This window comes from Colossoma macropomum, unplaced genomic scaffold (genome assembly GCF_904425465.1).
Source record: "Colossoma macropomum unplaced genomic scaffold, Colossoma_macropomum, whole genome shotgun sequence".
Lineage (NCBI taxonomy): Eukaryota > Metazoa > Chordata > Actinopteri > Characiformes > Serrasalmidae > Colossoma > Colossoma macropomum.
Genome location: NW_023494790.1, coordinates 39014642 through 39033966, shown reverse-complemented (window position 1 = coordinate 39033966; position 19325 = coordinate 39014642). Strand labels below are relative to the sequence as shown.

The 19325-nt window shown below is 40.5% G+C and overlaps 1 protein-coding gene across 1 annotated transcript in view; it reads right to left on the bottom strand.

Moving 5' to 3' along the window:
- LOC118808781 (bone morphogenetic protein 2-like) overlaps positions 1-16746 on the bottom strand; it is a 72735-nt gene extending 55989 nt beyond the window's left edge. Inside the window, exon 1 of the mRNA XM_036571658.1 lies at positions 16660-16746. Within this exon, the coding sequence (XP_036427551.1) occupies positions 16660-16746 (87 nt within the window). The remainder of the gene's footprint in view (positions 1-16659) is intronic.
- Between the last annotated feature and the right edge of the window lie 2579 nt (positions 16747-19325).

Below are 19325 nucleotides of genomic sequence, written 5' to 3'. Positions count from 1 at the left end.
GAGCCCAGCCTCTTCCTGTTTCTCCCATTATATCAAAAAATAGCTGCAAGGTGTTAGCGAGTCCTCAGTGAATGGGGGTCAATGGAGCTAAATGGGTAAAAATAAAAATTAAACATATTTTGAGCCATTTATGCAGGAATTTAGTAATTAATAGTTCTTAATTTTGAGAAGTATTAAAGTTCCTTTAATAGTATGTAGCCTGTAAATGTCCATTTTCCTACAGCAAACAGGCTTTGGGTAGTGGGATGCTAACATTACTGCTACTGAATGCTGATGGGCTGTCTAACATCACTGCTACTGAATGCTGATAGGCTGGTTAACATTACTGCTATTGAGTGCTGATTGGCTTGCTAACATTACTGCTACTGAGTGCTGATTGGCTGTCTAACCACTGCTACTGAGTGCTGATTGGCTGGCTAACATCACTGCTACTGAGTGCTGATTGGCTGGCTGACATCACTGCTACTGAATGCTCATTGGCTGGCTAACATTACAGCTACTGAATGCTGATTGGCTGACTAGCATTACTGCTACTGAATGCTGATTGGTTGGCTAACATTACTGCTACTGAGTGCTGATTGGTTGAATAACATTACTGCTACTGAATGCTGATAGGCTGGTTAACATTACTGCTACTGAGTGCTGATTGGCTGGTTAACATTACTGCTACTGAGTGCTGATTGGCTGGCTAACATTACTGCTACTGAGTGCTGATTGGCTGGCTAACATTACTGCTACTGAATGCTGATAGGCTGGTTAACATTACCTGTACTGAGTGCTGATTGGCTGGTTAACATTACTGCTACTGAGTGCTGATTGGCTGGCTAACATTACTGCTACTGAATGCTGATTGGCTGGCTAACATCACTGCTACTGAGTGCTGATTGGCTGGCTGACATCACTGCTACTGAATGCTGATTGGCTGGCTAAAAGAGTTTTACCCTTTCAGTCAGAGAAAAAGATCCAAACTGAGGTAAGATGTCTTGATAAACAGCTGCCATGGTGACCTTGGTAGCTTTAGCTGGTTCCTCATCTGGTTTGAGTGATTATTTCCACTGTAACAATGATTTAAAGATGGTTACCACAGTTATACAGCTGCTGTAACTGCTACTGAGTGCTGATTGGCTGGCTGATATCACTGCTACTGAGTGCTGATTGGCTGGCTAACATTATAGCTACTGAGTGCTGATTGGCTGGCTAACATTACTGCTACTAAGTGCTGACTGGCTGGCTAAGATACCACATGCTTGAAATTAAAAGGCCTTTCAGAAGTCTGGCTACCCCCCTATAACCTTCTGGGATCCTGTTGTGGCCCATCCCGTGTTTGGTTGTAGTCACCAAAAGGAGTCGCTCTAAGAGAAAAGACTGTGGCATTAAATGTGCAGACATCAGGAAACTCGCCAATATCTCAGCCAAATGATGGCTCAAAAACACGCAGAGAGTCTTAGCGACTCTAAGCAGTGGAGCTGAGCTCTCTTAAACAAACGCCATGTGACGGAGCGTGGAGGACGTTTCCAGGAAGATGGGTCTAAGTGGGAAGTGCGAGTTGCTTTCAGCCAAAACTAACATTAACAAACTGTTTGGGTAAGAGGAATACTCGTCTGCTGGCAGCACGTTCTGAAGACACTGTGGGCGGAGAGCGAGAGGAAGAGAGCGGAAACGGAGGGCTGAAATGGTGGACTGGCTGTTATTGTCCACACACTTCGCTTTCTTTACTTCAACTTATTTTCTACAGATACTGTATACACAGGACATACAGTCGCTCTACAATACCACACCCACCAGATCAACCTACACCCCTCCTATTGAAATATCTCAAATATCAACAAATATCATCAAAATGTCTGCAAATTTGATGTAAATTCATTAGAATGCGTTTCTTTCTTTCTTTTAAGGGCCTAAAACTAGAGTATAAATGTTATTTGTTGTGTCATGCAGTATTCTGTAGCATTATATCACTCAATATCATTGTTTTTGACAAAATTCATGATTGACATGAATGACAAATCATTTTCATGTTTTCATTCGTTATTGTTCTCTCACTACAATCTTCTCTTGATCACAGCCATTGGGATCCCTGTGTTGTCAACCAATCCTGACTGTTAGCCTAGCTCAGGGGTCACAACCCAAATGTTAAGAAGAGCAATTTTGTCATTTCAGCAAAAATCAAACCACCTTGGGAGCCACAACATTTTTTGTCCATTTTACCATCTTGGCTGTAAATATGTCTCAGTATGTGCTGATGTCCTGTATAGGGTAACAAATTTAATACATTCAATAATTTGAAAACACAGACTTACTGTGCTCTGCTTTAAACTTTAGCTCAGCTATAGTCGCTTTTCTCACATCTCCAGCAGGAAACTTTTCTAAAAGTAGAACAGTTTCTTGTAAAATGTCTCTCAATGTTCAATTTTTAATGAGACAGTAGTCGGCTTCTCGTTTACCAGCTTCTCATTCGAATTTTCCCGTTCCACCTTAAGGTTAATTCAAATGAGAAACTGACTTCAGCTTCACGACTTTTTAGTGTTTCAGTTTCTCACTGCAGATTAAACGTATCAGGAAACCAGCTGGAGTGATTATAAACACTAATAAGTCCATTCGTCTCCAAATTATCGATGTTCATCTTAAATCTCTCTCTCTGCCGTTTCGTTAGCTACTAACTAGGCGAGGCTCTTGTCTGTGTTGCTATGGTGACCAGCAGTCTGCGCTGATCTTCAGGGTTAAAGGGTGAATCAGCAGTTCTACATTAACTCCAGAGTTTAAGACCATTTATTGTTAAACTGTGTTGAACGATCAGCAGAGCTTTATTTTACTGTAAAGGAGGATTATTTTATTTTTACCTACAAATCTGATTCAGCTGTGGAGCCACAACAGGGCAGTAAAAGAGCTGCATGTGGCTCCGGAGCTGCACGTTGCCGACCCCTGGCCTGGCCACTAAATAATAAATACAACCAAGCTAGACTAAAGAAGAATTGTTACCCTTTCACTCAGATCCAAACTGAGGTAAGATGTCTTGATAAACAGCTACCATGGTGACCTTGGTAGCTTTAGCTGGTTCCTCATCTGAGTCATTTCTGTGGTTTGAGTGATTATTTCCACTGTAACAATGATTTAAAGAGAGTTACCACAGTTTTACAGCTGCTGTAAGAAATTTGGCTTCGTAGCAGTGATGTTAGTAATCTGCCTTCACTCTGCGTTCTCCAGCTAACAGCCCCCAAAACTCCACCGCAAAGCAGTTGCAGTTTTCCAAAGGTTCCTCCATCTTCAAGATACATCATCAGAACAGGCTTTTAGTCCATGGAGTGGAGAAGAGGAGGATCTCTACCACCACACAAAATTTGGAGAGTGCTGAAAGTTGGAGGTGAATGTCATTTTTTTTTGTCACCGACTAATAGGAACACTTGACTAGTTAGCTCAGTAGACTTAGCAGATCTAAGTCTGCCCAACACCAGGGGGCGCTATAATGCAATTTTATTTGTATGTTATTAGACTAGTGATGATACATTTGGGGATAGACAAGTGTAGACATCCTGAAGCTTTTACAATGCACTATTCCAATTGAATTCTGGTTTGCTGTTAGGGCAGTTTTAAAGCCTTCACGCGTCAAATGTGACCTAGAACATTGACACAAAATACAAAATGCTTATATTGATGTTCATAGATCAGTTTGAGCTGCTTTTAGAGATTCTTATCTTTTTAGCATTTGTGAAAGAGTTCTATTCGCTGGCACACAGCTGCTCCATCATCTTGGTTGTTGTCTTGCCAACAGCAGAGACAATTCTGATTGGTCAGTCAATTTTTGTCCACAAAAAAGTTCACCAAAAAAAAACAACAAAAAGGGCAAATAAAATAATGCTACATTTTCGCCATCCGAAAAATCGAGCTTGGTATGCAAGATACTGTCAGTATTCCATGTGCTCAGATTAGTTTACTGTCATCAGAATAGATCACATTTGGTGTGTAACAGCCTTTAGAGTCGTTTTCTCTGCCAGTGGAGAAACAGGTACATTATACATTCATGAAGTTAAATATGTATAACTAAGGAAACTTTGTTGTTCTGAGGCAACAGAGGGTTAAATTAATAATGCACACATAAACATCTTCTCCACCATGTTGATCAGGGATCAGTCCCATCGACTGAGGCTGAACCTCACTCATTGTATTGATCAGAAAGCTAATCTTCCTTTGGAAGCTCTTATCTGTCAAAATCTTTGAGATATAAATACAAGGCTTTGTCCAACATGTAGCTCTAAACCAGATTAGTACCAGTAATTTTACCAGTTTCTTCCACTGTCTCATTGTGAGATACTGTCATAAGACCCATTATAATCGGTACACCATCACAATGTCACCATAGCAACAATCTCCCTAGAGTAAAGAGAAATAAAGCGTGCTTACACACTTGACATCTCCGTGGTCCATTGCCCTCACTGCAGAGCTCACTGAGGCCCAGACCACAGGCTATTTGCCAAAACCATGATCATGACTTATTTTCCCTTTGGTGAAGGCCGAGTCAGAGTGCGGTGCGTTTATGAACACAAGTTCTAAGAGCTCCCACTTTACTAATAATATTATGGTAAAAACAGATTTGAGGGTTATTAAGTAGAAGTCGCTCTTATAGCCGGCTCACGTCTTCAAAGGCTGAGTATGTACAAAAGGGGTGTAGACTACAGGCCAGTACTGATATACAGGGCAATGATATTCTCTTAGGGTCACTAGAAAACTAATGTTTTTCACTCATAAGCCGTGCAAATATTTTGAGGGAGCTAATGGGACAGTGCTTACAGGTGCACTTTTTTTTCTTTTAGCACAGGAAAAAGGCCTTTTCTTTGTGTTATTTATTTATTTATTTATTTATTTATTTAGTGGATTTCATTAGAGGTAACTTTTAAATATAAATGGAATTAAAATGTACACTGAGAGAAAATAATTATCCAGACACTTTAGTTCTTGTTATTAAAGGCTCTTCATATAACATGATCCTCATATGTTTCATATTAAAATGCTCCGTTATCTTCATCACTACTTTCCAAAACCCGCTGCAGCAGCTTCAGCAGCTGTAAACTCTCTGCACGCCGTTTCACATGAGTCTCCGATGTGGACTGAGTGAAGAATGAAGGGTTTCCGGCGTGATGGTCAGTACTTAGTCATTTCCTGAGTGTCCATCGGTCAGTTTCACACAGAATGTAGACGGACACACCAATCCACCAGCTCCACACGGTGAGAGGCAGATGACGTGTATCTCAGCCCCTCTTCATAGGCTCATAACTCCGGATGTGAGTCTCGTATGATCTCGTGATAAGATGGAATGGAAAGGGCGACTCTACAGATTCAGGAAGTGTCTGAACTGGATTTCTGAGCTGGATCATCACAAAGATACAGACACAGATATAGAGACAGAGAATTTAACATGTGGGTCAAATACAAAAAATGAAAGACTGTTCATATGGCCATGTAGAGAACCAACAAAGCATGCAGTTTATGGCATTAATATTGTTTTTATCATGTAATTCATCAAATCTGATCTTAATTTAGTCATTTTGTCTTATCTTACAGAATCATATTTTATCCTAATTTAGGAAATCCTAAACTACTCGATTGAAATCAACAATCTGTCTGTTGCCTAGCAACCAACCACCTGAAATGTAAACACAATCAAATTTAATGTTAAAAATGTGAGTCACAGCTGCTGTTACTGATGTAAAAAAGCTCAAACAGAACTAAAGTGTGATAAACTGTAAGGTGTGAATACTGTGAGAGCGCCCCCTGCTGTTTATCAGAGCATCGCCGCTCCCCAGTTTCAGTCTCCATTTCCCAAACGCTTTAGCCGAGCGCGCTAACGTTACTCCTCCTAATAAACAGACACACGTTCAGCTCCGCCTCCTCATTATTCACCACCATCACTGTAATATTTCATCATCAACATTAACACACGAAGGTGATCAGAGGGGCGGTGGAGATCGAGTCTGCAGCGTCTGAGATCTTTAAAACGCAGAGTTAGAAAAGAAAATCATCTCACAGTGAAAGCAGCGTTTTACAGTAGAGATAAATGGAGCTCATTATGCTGGTAGTGAACTATGCTGCTGACTCAGCTGCCTAAAAACCATAGAAACGGACCTCAAACAGAAGTGAGGACCCTGTTGGGGTTCATCCTAAAGTTAGGACAGGATTTAGGAGGTTTAGTCCAGTTAGGATGTTTGTGTGATGCTGTTTTCTTATCTGGAGTTCATGATGAGATTATGAAGGTAGGAACTGTTATTCTGGAATAGCTACTGTCCAAAATTCAGTCCCTACTGAAGTCGTCATGGAGACTAAATAGAGAGTCAGGATGTTTCTGTAATACGGCCCCCGGAGCAGAAATACGTCATTACAGTTTGCTTTGTGATACAGATAACTGGCTACAACATTTTACTGACATATTTAGACTTCGATGATTTGGTACAGTATTCCATCTTGTATTCAAATGTAGGCCATGTAGAACACCGATGAAAACTCCAGGGTAATTTGGGCCTCTGGCCGTTTACATGGAGGAGTGATCTCACCCCTACGGTCAGCTTCACATTTGGGTCCAGAAACTAAACGCACTGGCATTTTGACAGACCTCCACGAAACACTATATTTGGTATTTTGTCCTGCAGGTGATGTGATTTATTTTGGAGCTTAAAGAAAGTGCCCCCTCCAATATGCCGAAAAGTCAAATTCACTTAAAGCCTGTGGTTTTCGGCAATGTGTGTTGAATTAACAGGAAGCTGTTTAGTTCTAGTGTTTCTCTCACTCATGCCTGGTATCTAGTATCTCATTTCTGTTATAAATGATATGCAGCTGTCTGGTGGGCAGAGAGAGGGGCAGTTTCTTGGAACTGTGTGTCATCCCTGAAAGCATCGGCAGAATTTGATAAGCAATGCTGTTTTTCTTCGGAGACCGACTCAACGAGAAGGTTTTATGCACTTTGGCTAGGTGCGCCAGGCGCTCGCTTTCGGGCTACGCTTTTCCTTCAGACCTTGACTCATTGTGTCCTGCCAGAATTGCAACAGAGACTAAAGAAGGTCTGGACACGTTTTATGAGTGCCGTGTCTATAAGAAGCTATGAACACATTCATAACACATTCATATAATGGGGCTACATGTCACATATCCATCAAAAATAGTCTATAGTCATAATAAGTACATAAATTGTGTCACTTTGCTTGATGCTTGCAAAGGCCATGCTATTTCCACTGCTCAGCCTATGTTTATGAGTAGACAGGTTCATTAGTGTTAACACACTTTGCAATTTGGGAGTTTCTTTGAAGTGTTATGAACACTATGTTAATAGTTCATAATGCATGATAAACCTAGTTATTGATTCTAAAGCATTTTTATGCATGTTTACAAAACTACAAAAATACATTTTATACATGCATATTTTGTAGTTATATTTATAATGTCTTTATAATGCTCTCAGGTAAAGTTAGATTTAAAGTGAATTTACCTACTTGTCATTGTGTATAAAGATTATTATTGATAAATGTATGATATTATAACCATGATAAGAGCGTATGAATGCAATTTAACTTAATAGTTTCTCACAAACATTAATAAAAAATGTGGTTATGCTTTATTTGGATGGTCCACTGTAGATGCTTTGTAAAGGCTCAGTATGTCTTTAAGTAACATTTAACTCAATTTCCATTAAATACAACTGAACTTCAAGTTCAGTGTGAAAGATTTTATTAAATCTGTCCCTGATCCCAAACCTAACACTGATCCTAACCTCAAGGCAAAACCTACACCTACTCCCACCTTTGTTGTTGATAATCAACTGAATATCACCAAAAGGTTTGTTAATGATTTAAGTATCTGTAGAGTGTCTATAGGGGACCATCCAAATAAAGTGTGACCAAAAGAAGTGTTTCTGAAGACCTTGACAAAAATAAAAAAATAACATATTATTGGCGTGTTCTTTTAACAGAATGTACAAGTTCCAACTTTTACAGCACTCTAGAGTCCATTTGGACGTAAATGAACACTGTATGTGTTAATACAGCACTGAATTCTGAACGCAGTCCTCCTCTGACACCTTCACATGTACTGCCTCCACTGGAAAGGGACGGTCCAGCTTGTAAATCCTTTCAGCTGTCCAAAGAGTTGCTTTGTGCCAGCGGTCCTGTTAAAGCCCTGGTGGCTGGGTGTATTTCAGCTGTATTATTCCTTTCTGATTTTCTCTTTGCAAAGCAAACCTCATGCATTGAAGTGGTGATTTACTGTTAAACATAGAAAATTCCCCTTAATGGCCATGTAGGCCATAAAGATGACAGTCAGGTTAGCACTATTTTATTAGCAGGAGAAAGTGTGTTAGCGGACCCTGGGTTCAGTATTTCACTTTAATTTCCTGCCCCGGAACGGCGATGGACCCGGCAGGGCACGTTATTACTGCAGTCATTCAGCCCAGCTCACCAGGAGATGAGCAGAGGGTGAGAGAGAGTGGAGGGAGGACAGAGGGAAAGAGAAACACCATTATTATAAAGACTAGCTGACACTGAAAATAATAGGAAAGCATCCTGGGGTCAAGGAGGTCATGTGCTAGTATAGAGGTGGGTAGAAACTTGTTTCATTTACTTCCAAGTACTCAAGCAAAAATTTAATGGATCTGCACTTTCCTGAGTCATTATAATATTTAAAAACATACTTCTACTTATACTATCCTACTGGAAAGGAAAGCAGAGATGTTTATATCACTTTGTGTAAGTCTCTGAGGTGCAAGAATAAGTTTAGTTCTCAGTTTCTAAGGTGGAAGCCTGAGTCGTCTGAAGTTTCTGAGGTGGGAGTCTGTGATTAATCTTGAGTCTCTTGAGTTTAAGTCTGAGTCAAGTCTTAAGTCTCTGAGCTGAGTCTTGTATCTCTTAAGCTGGGCCTACACTTCACGAATTTTATTCCAAGTTGGGGAGCTCAATCATAAGTACTGATGGTGTGGATGATCTGTAGTGTGAGAGGAGAAACGAGCGCCCCGATCGAACTCTGGAGTGATCACAGACCCTCAGATATTATGAGTCCTGCAGTGAGAGATGGTCAGAGATGAACTCAGTGAGTGAACAGCCAATCAGAGAACCGGAAGAGCGGAGAGAAAGGAGGAGGAGACGTGTATGAACAGGAGACAGAGGAATGTATTTTTATTTAGTTCCATTTTTATGAATTTTTAATTCCTGATTCTCATTCGGTTGTGTTGGTTCAGCTCCTGTTCTGCTTCACTGTTGATCACCCGTCTCACTTTGGAGCTTCAGCACTTTATTTTGGAGCAAAAGGATCCAAAAAGAGGAGAATAGAGCTGTACAAACTTCAGTTTCTACACTCATAGGTGTGGGCTGGGTAAGTTTTATAAGTGAGTCAGTGTTTGACAAGTCAGTTGCTTTTTTCATTCCTTCTGAAGTTCGTTTTTGCAAGGCTACTTTAACTTCTAAAGCTAAACAACCAAACACCAAACAATAACAATGGCCTTAACTGAGCAATAACATGTACAGTATATAAAAGAAGAATTATAAGAAATTCAAACATGTATTATCTAGGATATCTGCAAACAAACTTTTACAGGTAGAAGACAATTCAATTTAGTGCCATTTAAGTCATTTTTAAAGCCACTTTGAGAAGATTGATCTAATAGGAATATGAAGGGGAATCTATAGGAATAATCTAACCTACCTTGAGTGCGAATAGCTCCCCCTTGTGGGAGATGTGGCTTGGCTATTTATCATTCAGGCTGCAGACTAATCACTAATACATCCCATTATGAACATAAATGATAGCAAATTATTTTTTAAACGCGTTTAATCGAGTGATGTAGCTACTGATTGTGCAGGCCTTAAAGATACAATAATGAAAAAATAAAATTTAAAATGAACTTTATAATAAGTATATATTGAGAATTCAAGGAATTAGATAACCTCTTACAAATGTAGCTGCCGTTAATCTTCTTTGGCTTCACATGTTCACCCTGTGTTGCCTTTAAGACCAATATATTTCAATGAGATCCAATTTGATTGGCCTTGTTCAAAAAACAATCTGGACTCCTTATAACTTTAGTGTGAGTGGGCGGGGCTAAACTGCTGTAGGCTGAATAGACGGATATATCTGTAAATGTGTTGGGCTGTATGGACTGGGGAGTGCATGGCATGTTTCAACACTTGAATGTTCACAAATTTATTTTTAAAGTGAGGAAAATTCAGTTACCCATAATATGGGTTCTTTTAAGATAATATGTACCAAATATGGTTCTTGTATTTGTATAACATGTATAATACAATACAGCATCTTTCTCAGGTGTGTGCTTTAGGTAAATGGCTCACCCACAAAACTGTTCACATAAAAGCAAAACAATAGTGTAATTAAATTCATAGTTTACTGCTTGGTAGAAAACACAAGAACAACTCTTCAAGTTTACAAGCTCAAAATGACACGTCAGTCGTGTTCAGTGGGATTAAGACAAAGTCAGCAGTTCAGCTGGTGATAATTCTTTGTGTATGTTCATATTCAACTCTATGTTCATCAAAGTATCTTCTTTGGAGAGAAGAACAGGTTTTATTATAATACTTTTTGGTAACACTGTACTTAAGCTCTGCTATATAACACTGGCATAATCATAATAAAGATCCAATAATGAAAATTTTAAATTTAAAATTAACTTAATAATAAGCAACAAAAGTATATATTGAGAATTCAAGAAAGGAGATAACCTCTTACAAATGTAGCTGCCGTTAATCTTCTTTGGCTTCACCTGTTCACACTGTGTTTGGGGTGATTGATGAGTGAAGTAATCTTAGATGTTGTATATGCGACTGCGTATCATTCTGAGCCTCTCTGCCTCTATAAAAGCCCATAACTCTGCTCTTTACAGTCTCCCTGCGATTCACACCTACTGATTCTATAAATCTCCCAGCATTCCCTACTGCAGAGGGGCGGTTCAACAGGGCAAGACGTGGGCCGGGTCACAGGACATTTGACTGTTTTGTGGCCTTGGCGGTGGGTCTGGGGGTCCCCGGGGGGGCTGCGGGATAGAAAGCTTTGCGGGGCGCAGAGTCGCTCATGCGTGTTTATCGCTCGGCCCTGAGGGTCCGCACTGTACTATAACGCCCGGGCTGTTTAATGAAGACCACAGGCCTGCAGTGACCGTGACTACCCCAACCTGGGGAGAAAACCCCCACAGTATAGAAGCTGGCAGCGATTCAGAAGTTTAGAAAAACAGTCAGATCTGACGGGTCAGTTGTGGCGAACATTGGGAAGTGTATTATCACGAAGGCTCAGACTGCGTTTATAAGCTCTCTGATCTCCATCTGGGTCTGAGGGTCTTTGGAAATGGACCTAAACTACCTCTGCACAATGAGATGTAACTTCATGTCGGTGTCTGGTGTGCAGCGGGTTCTATTAGGCAAAATCACCAGCTTTCCTCTGATGTAAATTACGCTCAAGGAAACTCAGCATAAAGAAATTGGAAGCAAATGTAAGAAATGCCTTTCAGCTTTATCTGATCTCCAGCATCACAATAATAGGACCACTTTTTCCCGCCTTGATTGTGGTCAAGGTCCGTTTGCAATGCAGCCGAGAAAGCAATGAACCCCCTGCATGGTTTCTGAAGACAGCCTGATGTTTATTGCCCATCAAAACTTTGGGGACACCTAGCCTTCCTCAGATCTTTGAATTCTCTTGAAATTTCAATGAACTAATTTAATCAACAATGTTTTTCCCACCTACATGAGTACATAAATGTTACTCCTTGGACAGTCTCAATATGCAAACTGCCCTTTCAGAAAATGTTTCTAAAAAAAAAGAAAAAAATTCTAGGTCAAAATTGTGGAAAACTGTCAAAAGTTGCAGTTAATCAGTTATGCAAGGAATCAAAAAATATTTGAAATGAGAATGGTGTATAAAAACTGAGGTAGCATACTGACATAATGATGGAAACACTGCATGAACAGTTTTTATTGAGCCATCATGTTCTAGCACATCCAGACCTTCAGACAAAGACAAGCTAGATATTTTTAATATTTAGGATTGTTCACAGTGATATTCCACCACCCAAAGCTGTGACCGTTCACATGTTTATATCTTGAGATATAAATGTGGCAGTACTTACAGTACTACAAGATCAATATTAGATACTTTAAAGCATTCTTTATTTTTATTGCATCTTATTTTTTCTCAGAGGTAAATTTACAGTTTGTCTGGTTTTATGTACCAAAAAATATATATATATATTTTTACACTAACAACTTCCCAGCCCTCTTTATCCCTTACAATAAAACAGGCTGTTCTTGGTACTGTACCTTTAAGACCGATATATTTAAATGAGCTCCATTTTGATTGGCTGCCTTTTTCAAAAAACAATCTGGACTCCTTATAACTTTAGTGTGAGTGGGCGGGGCTAAACTGCTGTAGGCTGAATAGACGGATATATATGTAAATGTGTTGGACTATAGGACTGAGGAGTGCATGGCATGTTTCAATGGCAATGATGAATCAGTTGCAGTGCGTGAAATCAAGCACCAGCCCTCCAGCTCATATCATACATATCATTTACATGAAGCACAACCTATTTAATGCAGAAGTTTCTGTAGGGAGCTAATGAAAGGACAGCATTCAGTGGTGTGTGAGCCAATGACTGTGCTTGTAGGCGGAGTTTGAGGTAAGTGCACTGCTCCCCCTGCTGACCAAACATTACAGTATATATATATATATATATATATATACACACACACACACACACACACACACACATGTAGGCAGCTTTTGGCTAAGAAAACATTCTTACTTGAATTAAAAACATTTTGAAAATCTAGCTGTCCTAAAACTTTTGACCAAGGGTATATTACTCGAGCATGACCCAGCGTGCAGAGCTCCTCTGCAGAACTTCACTAATCAGTTTAGAAGATGCTTCAGCACTTCAGCCTCTTGGTCTCTATTCATGGCTAATGAGTCTCCCATTGCACAGCTTGAGGTCTGCACCCGCAGCGAGGAACCGGTGAAGAACTTCCCTCAATCCAACCACACATCAGCACGACAGCCGTGGAGGAAAATGAAAGGGAGAAAAAAGACAGCAGAGGAGAAGAAACAACAATGTTTGTTTGAACAATGACTGGCCAGACTGTTCATCATAGGCCTGAGCTCACAGCGAGATATATATCCCTGGCAAGAGCTTCCACCTAATGCGGGGACTTACAAGCACATAAAACAAAGACTGGTGATGTGGTGGTGGGGAAGGGGAGGGGTTTCTGGAATGGTTCCCCCACTAGCCCCTTGGGGGGGTGCAGTTGAGGGCTTTTGTTGGAACAGCTCTGTCCTCACTGTAATTATTTCCTTAGGAAAACACAGAGGGTGAGATGGAGAGTGGTGTTCTGCGAAGACAGAAAGGAAGCGACCTGTTGGGTACAAAGCTTTGAGGTGTGCCTGGGGAAGCTCTGACTCTCTGACTTCCTACTGCTGGAGGAATGAAGAATGTAGCACCAGGTGAAGCAGAGATAAGAGCCGAGTCAGAGTGACCACCTAAACCATGTCCTTTACACAAAATCATAAAGACCTATACAAGAAGAATTAAACCCCAGTCTACAGTCTCCACAGAGGTATGAGTCCAAGTCGAGTCTTGAGTCTCTGAGGTGCAAGCCCAAGACTCAAATCTCTAGGATGCAAGTCAAGTCTTGACTCTCAGAGGTGCAAGTCTGAGTCTCAAGTCTCTGGAATGTCAGGCCAAATCAAGTCTTGAGTCTCTTAGGAGCAAATCTGAGTCGTTTCGAGGCTCTGAAGAGCGAGTCTGAGTCAAGTCTCAAGTTTCTGTGTTGCGAGTCTGTCTTGAGTCTTGAGTCCCTGAGGTACGAGTCTGAGTTGAGTCTCAAGTCTCTGAGGTGTGAATACAAGTCAAGTCTTGAATCTCTGAGGTATGAATCCAAGTCTTGAGGCTCTGTAGTGCAAATCTGCCTCTCGAGTCTCAGAGGTGAGAGTCTGAGTCAAGTCTAAGGGGTGCAAGTTCAAGTTAAGTCTCAAGTCTTTGAAATGCAAGTCTGAGTCAAGTCTCAAATCTCTAGGGTGCAAATCTGAGTCAAAACGCTAAGGTACAAGTTCAAGTCAAGTCTCTGAGGTGTGAGTCGGGGCCAAGTCTCGAATCTTTGGCATGCAATTCCAAGTCAAAGCTCTGAGGTGCAAGTCCAAGTCGAGTCTCTGAGGTGTGAGTCTGAGTCAAGTCTCGAGTCTCTGAGGTGCAAGTCTGAGTTGAGTCTTGAGTCTCAAGTCTCTGAGGTGTGAATACAAGTCAAGTCTTGAATCTCTGGGGTGCAAATCTGAATCAAAGCTCTGAGGTATGTGTTCGAGTTGAGTCTCTGAGTTGCAAGTCTGAGTCAAGTCTCTGGGGTATGAGTCTGAGCCAAGTTTCAAATCTCTGGGATGCAAGTCTGAGTCAAGTCTTGATTCTCTGAGGTGCAAGTCTGAGTCAAGTCTCGAGTCTCAGAAAGCCATAGAACATCAACAAAAGTGGTGATCAAATCTCTGGGCTGATAACTTTATGGTAGATTATTAAAGTACATTATTCCTATAATAACTTGTTCCCAATAATATTACATATTAAATGAACATCTAAAAATATTTGGTCTCAAATGTAATATTTTACAATATGTACATTACTGAATTATTAATATGACGATAGATTCCAAGCGTCAGAACAGTAGAATATACTTGCACTGACCACAGGTCAACACTCTAACAGTCATTTTCCCCTTACACTCTCCAACTCCTCTGCTGAACCCAACCAAACAATAAAGGAGAAAAGACCCCGACCCACACACACAGTAATAGCTGTTTGATAGAGGCAATCATTCCTAAGTGCTAATCATTCATTTAGCCACCATTTGAGTGATTTGTCAATTTTGCAACTCCCCACAGCTCCTCATTCATTTCCTCTGTGTAGGCTGGACCACGCAAGACCTTGAATCTGTCTCGGCGCCCTGCACTCTCCGCCAGGGGAAATTAGCCATAAGCACCAGCTTTCTTTTTTCCACTGTTTTTTTTTCTGGATTAGATGACATTTAAGTTATTGGAGGACTAATATGCATGATTAAAACCGTTGATGATTGCACAAAATGAAGCTCAATTTTATTGCAGGCCTCTCTCGAGAGCAGACCCTTAAAATCAGTCCAGCGCAGAGCGAGATTAAAACGCCTTATTTAACACCTGATCTGTGGATAGTGGGCCCTGACCTGCCGGTGAACCTCTAGTCTGCATTAAAACAGTACAGGAGAGAGCCTCTCACTTTACAGCACTGAAATGCTTTACCCAGGGCCTCTATGGAGGCTATTCATTCGATCTGCCATCGTGTTATAATGGGCAACAAAAAGCAAAACAAAACATGAAAATGAGTCAAAGTCAGGGTGGTAAAGTTTTAAAACATCTCTCAGAGAAGATTGGTCAGAAGGCTGTCCGTGAATGGTCAGAAGCTCAGCTCTGATTGGTGAGAAGGTTGTTCCATATTGGTCAGAAGGCTGTCCCTGATTGGTCAGAAATTTGGCCTTGATTGGTCAGAAGTTCAGCCCTGATTAGTCCATTAGCTGTTTATGATCTGAAATCCTGGAGCATTAGACATGCAGCATGAATCTCTCTTATCAATATAAAACTCTGAAAATGTTAAATAAATCAAATACGTTGCTACATATTTTAGACATGAGCTCTGCTCTGTACCGAAGGGAAGATTAACAGTGAAGAAAATGATGAAGAAATACAATACAGTCTAACATTCATCACGCAGTGTTTAATGCAAACTGACACAAAACAATGACACTGTGCGTTGTCTTTCAGAGTTATTATTCATATGTCATGTATCACTGTAATCCAAGAAAACTCACTACTGTGCAATGGACAAAACAATAAAGTGGACTTTCCGCTCACTCCGCTCACTCAGCAGCTGAACAATAGTAGGAAAGTGCACTGTAACCACAACATTACCCACAATATTATCCAGAGTAAGAGAATTCAGTAGAATGAGACAAATAAAGACATAATGAAGTGGAGAGAGAGCGAGCAAGCATTAGATCTTTCCCTTAAGGGTTTTTGAAAGCCAAAAGTCCAGACTGCATATACAGTTTTCGAACAGTACAACACAAACACTTGGGATACGTCCACACCCTGGACCACAATACCCAGTGAAGGACTAGTTATTTGTCTGCATGTTATTGTCCATCCATCTCACTCCATTCCTCTCCATTTTGACCCGATTCCATCTTGCAGTCATCTCCTTTCATCCCAGTTCGTGCCCCATACTCTGGGAAATCTGTGTCTGCAGTTTGTCATGTAGTGGATGAATCGATAAAGCAGAAAACTGAGCTTAATGCATGACGGGTTTGTCCTCTCTCCCTCTTTCTGGCGCACTGCTCCTCTCCTGCTCAGTGAATCTAATTCTGAAAGATGGATTTTACAGATCTGAGCAGAGATACAGACACATGTGGACTTGAGAGGTCGTCAACAATATCTTATTTCGTTCAGGCTTCCAAATGATTTCTAATGACTGATCTGGTATAGACAGTCGCGCATCGGATTTCTGAGATTCAATTATGCTGATGATCTAATGCAGAGCTGCACAACTCTGCTCCTGGAGGACTGGTGTCCAGCACAGTTTGGTGATTTACCTGCTCAAACATACCTGATTGCACTTACCTGTTGATTGCCAGGTTTAGAGGGTGTGTTTGAATAGGAAAACATCTGAATCGTGCGGGACACTGGACCAGGACCAGGGTTGATCATCCCTGATCTAATGTTTACATCTGTAGTGGATTGTCCCAAATATTTGAGCCTTGTAGTCTGAAGCCCACCGAGGCCCATGGAATTCAAAGGCTCCTGGGTACTGGCCCCACTGGCCCCAGTAGTAATCCATAATAATAATAATAATCCATAAAACATACTTTGCTTTTATATTAAATTGATGTAACCAGACTTTTTTACAGGTCATTTTGGGTAATTTCTTTTGGTTCATTCATCTAACTTCAACGCAATGTAAAGGCCAACAGGCATTTTCAAATTATGTCAAAAACTGAAAAATGGCAAAAATGGAAATCTAAGGTTTTGTTCAGAGAGCAGCGATATATTGCACTGGATACTGTATTGAGGATTCTCTCAGATTGCTTTGTCTGTATTCTCATCAAGCATTATGAGGACTCTGAGTATGAGATCGAGGCAATTACCCACAGACATTTTCACGACTGATTTTTCCCCATATTTACCAAGCGTGCCAATAATTATAGAGCTGACTCTAGTCATAGCTTTAGCATCTATCCCAAGAGCAAATCAAGGTCACTGTTTCTGCAGCCTACATTTACTGAATTGTCTATAGCTCATTAGCAAAAATAATCCTGAAAGATGGACATTACAGGTCTTTTATATAATATCATATCATTCAGGTTTCCAAATGATTTCTAAAGACAGTCAGGGATCAGATTTCTCAGTGCATCGGTTGCTGTTACAGCACTACGTTCTCAGCTCTGCCAGGAGAGATTATAAAATTTCATATGCTTCAAAAGCAGCTCATTTATGCCAGTCTGATCCGTTTTTTACAAGCCTTTGGAACCCAGCCTGGTACAAACCACCCTGCACTACTTAAAAAATTACTTCATGTGGTAACAAGTTTTATTCAACGCAAAAAAAAAATTACTTTGATTGAAAGAATCATTCATTCAAAGTATTTATTTAGGTTGAATTAATCTAGTTCATTTACTTGTTACCACATGAAGTAATTTTTTAAGTAGATCTGATGAGCCTCATTTTACAGGGTGCAAGATTTTTCATTAATTCTGTTGGTTATTACTGAGTAAAACTAAAAGATTAGCATAAAGTAGACATGTTTTTATTGATTTTTTGTACTCTTGGATTCATGCTGAGAGCAAAAACACAGATACAAAACAAGACAGACTTTATTTTTAATTTCAAATTGAGCATGTTTACTGATATGTGAATTGTGTCACTATTTTAACCCGTTGTTGTAATATGATGGCTAAAACGAAAGAGCTAGTAACAGTAGTGATTTTGGGTGGTTTTTGGAGCTGGATTATGGGCTGGTGCTTTGTCACAGGTGGATGACAGCATGCGGGTTAGTAAGGACAGAGTCTGCTGAGTGCAGTGACGTGAATCAGGTTGCTGTTTTAACCATTTGTTGTTATACGAAGTCTAAAGGGAGAGTGCTAACAGCAGGATTTTGTGTAGTTTTTCAAGCCAGATTACTCACTGATGCTGACATCACAATTTGATGATCTCATGCTGGCTAGTGCTGTAAGGGTCTGTTGAGTGTTCTGATATATGAACCAAGTCTATAAACCGTTCAGAAGTTAGACAGCTAGCATGTAGCCGGCAAAACTTCGGGTTCTACGCTTAAACAAATGCATTATTAACGTTAGTTAGTCAACAATTATCTACTCAAAAACCCATCAGTGTTCAACACCTTTATGAATTCAACAGATTCATGGAATCATGGAATTTTTGGCCTCTAGAAAACAGCTGGAAAACCAGCAGCATTTGGAATGTGCGTCTTTCCAGACACGCCTTGAAATGCACCATTTCATGCATTGTGAAACGTTACAAATGCACTGTGCAGAGCCTTTGAAATTCATTCCATGAAACCATGCCAAGGAACCGAATCTCACATGTGAAAGCATCCTAAGAGTGCTGATCTAACATCAGCTCCTGCCTTTCATATTCCTGCCCCATTCTGAAATTGCCCACACAATGCTATTTCCAGGTACACATAACAGCACTCCCCAGGGTCCCACTTGGCTCCCTCCCTGGACGAGAGCGAGACGAGTCTTTCGTCTAGACGGATGAGTGAGCTGAGGAGAGGCAGAGCCGCCAAGACGCAGAGAGCACCGAAGCTTCGTTCAACCATTATATGTCATAACACATGTCTCGATAACGGCTAATTGACTTTGACTTTTCACTTTCTCAGCCTGCAGCTACAGGTGGTTTTCTTACTCTGCCAAACGTAAAAATAGCACACGTAAATACACCGGAGTTCCTTTTGACCAGACTGGAAAAGGGAGCGTTTTTTATTTATGCGGCAACCACAACCGTGCATTTAAGAAAATAGATCCTCAAAAGGGCGAGAGGAAAATAGTGCAAGCTGCGTGTTGACTTAAATGCTGAAATTACACAAGTAGGTGAAACCACAGAGAAATGGTTTGTGGAAATGCTGGACACTGATGCATGTCCTTCAACCACTGACAGATCACAAAAATACAAGGCTTGCACATTCGCTGTGACATCCGTCATCACATCTGTCATGTAATTATCATCCAACTGCTTTTATTTTAAGGTCCCACAGTCAGATTTCACATATG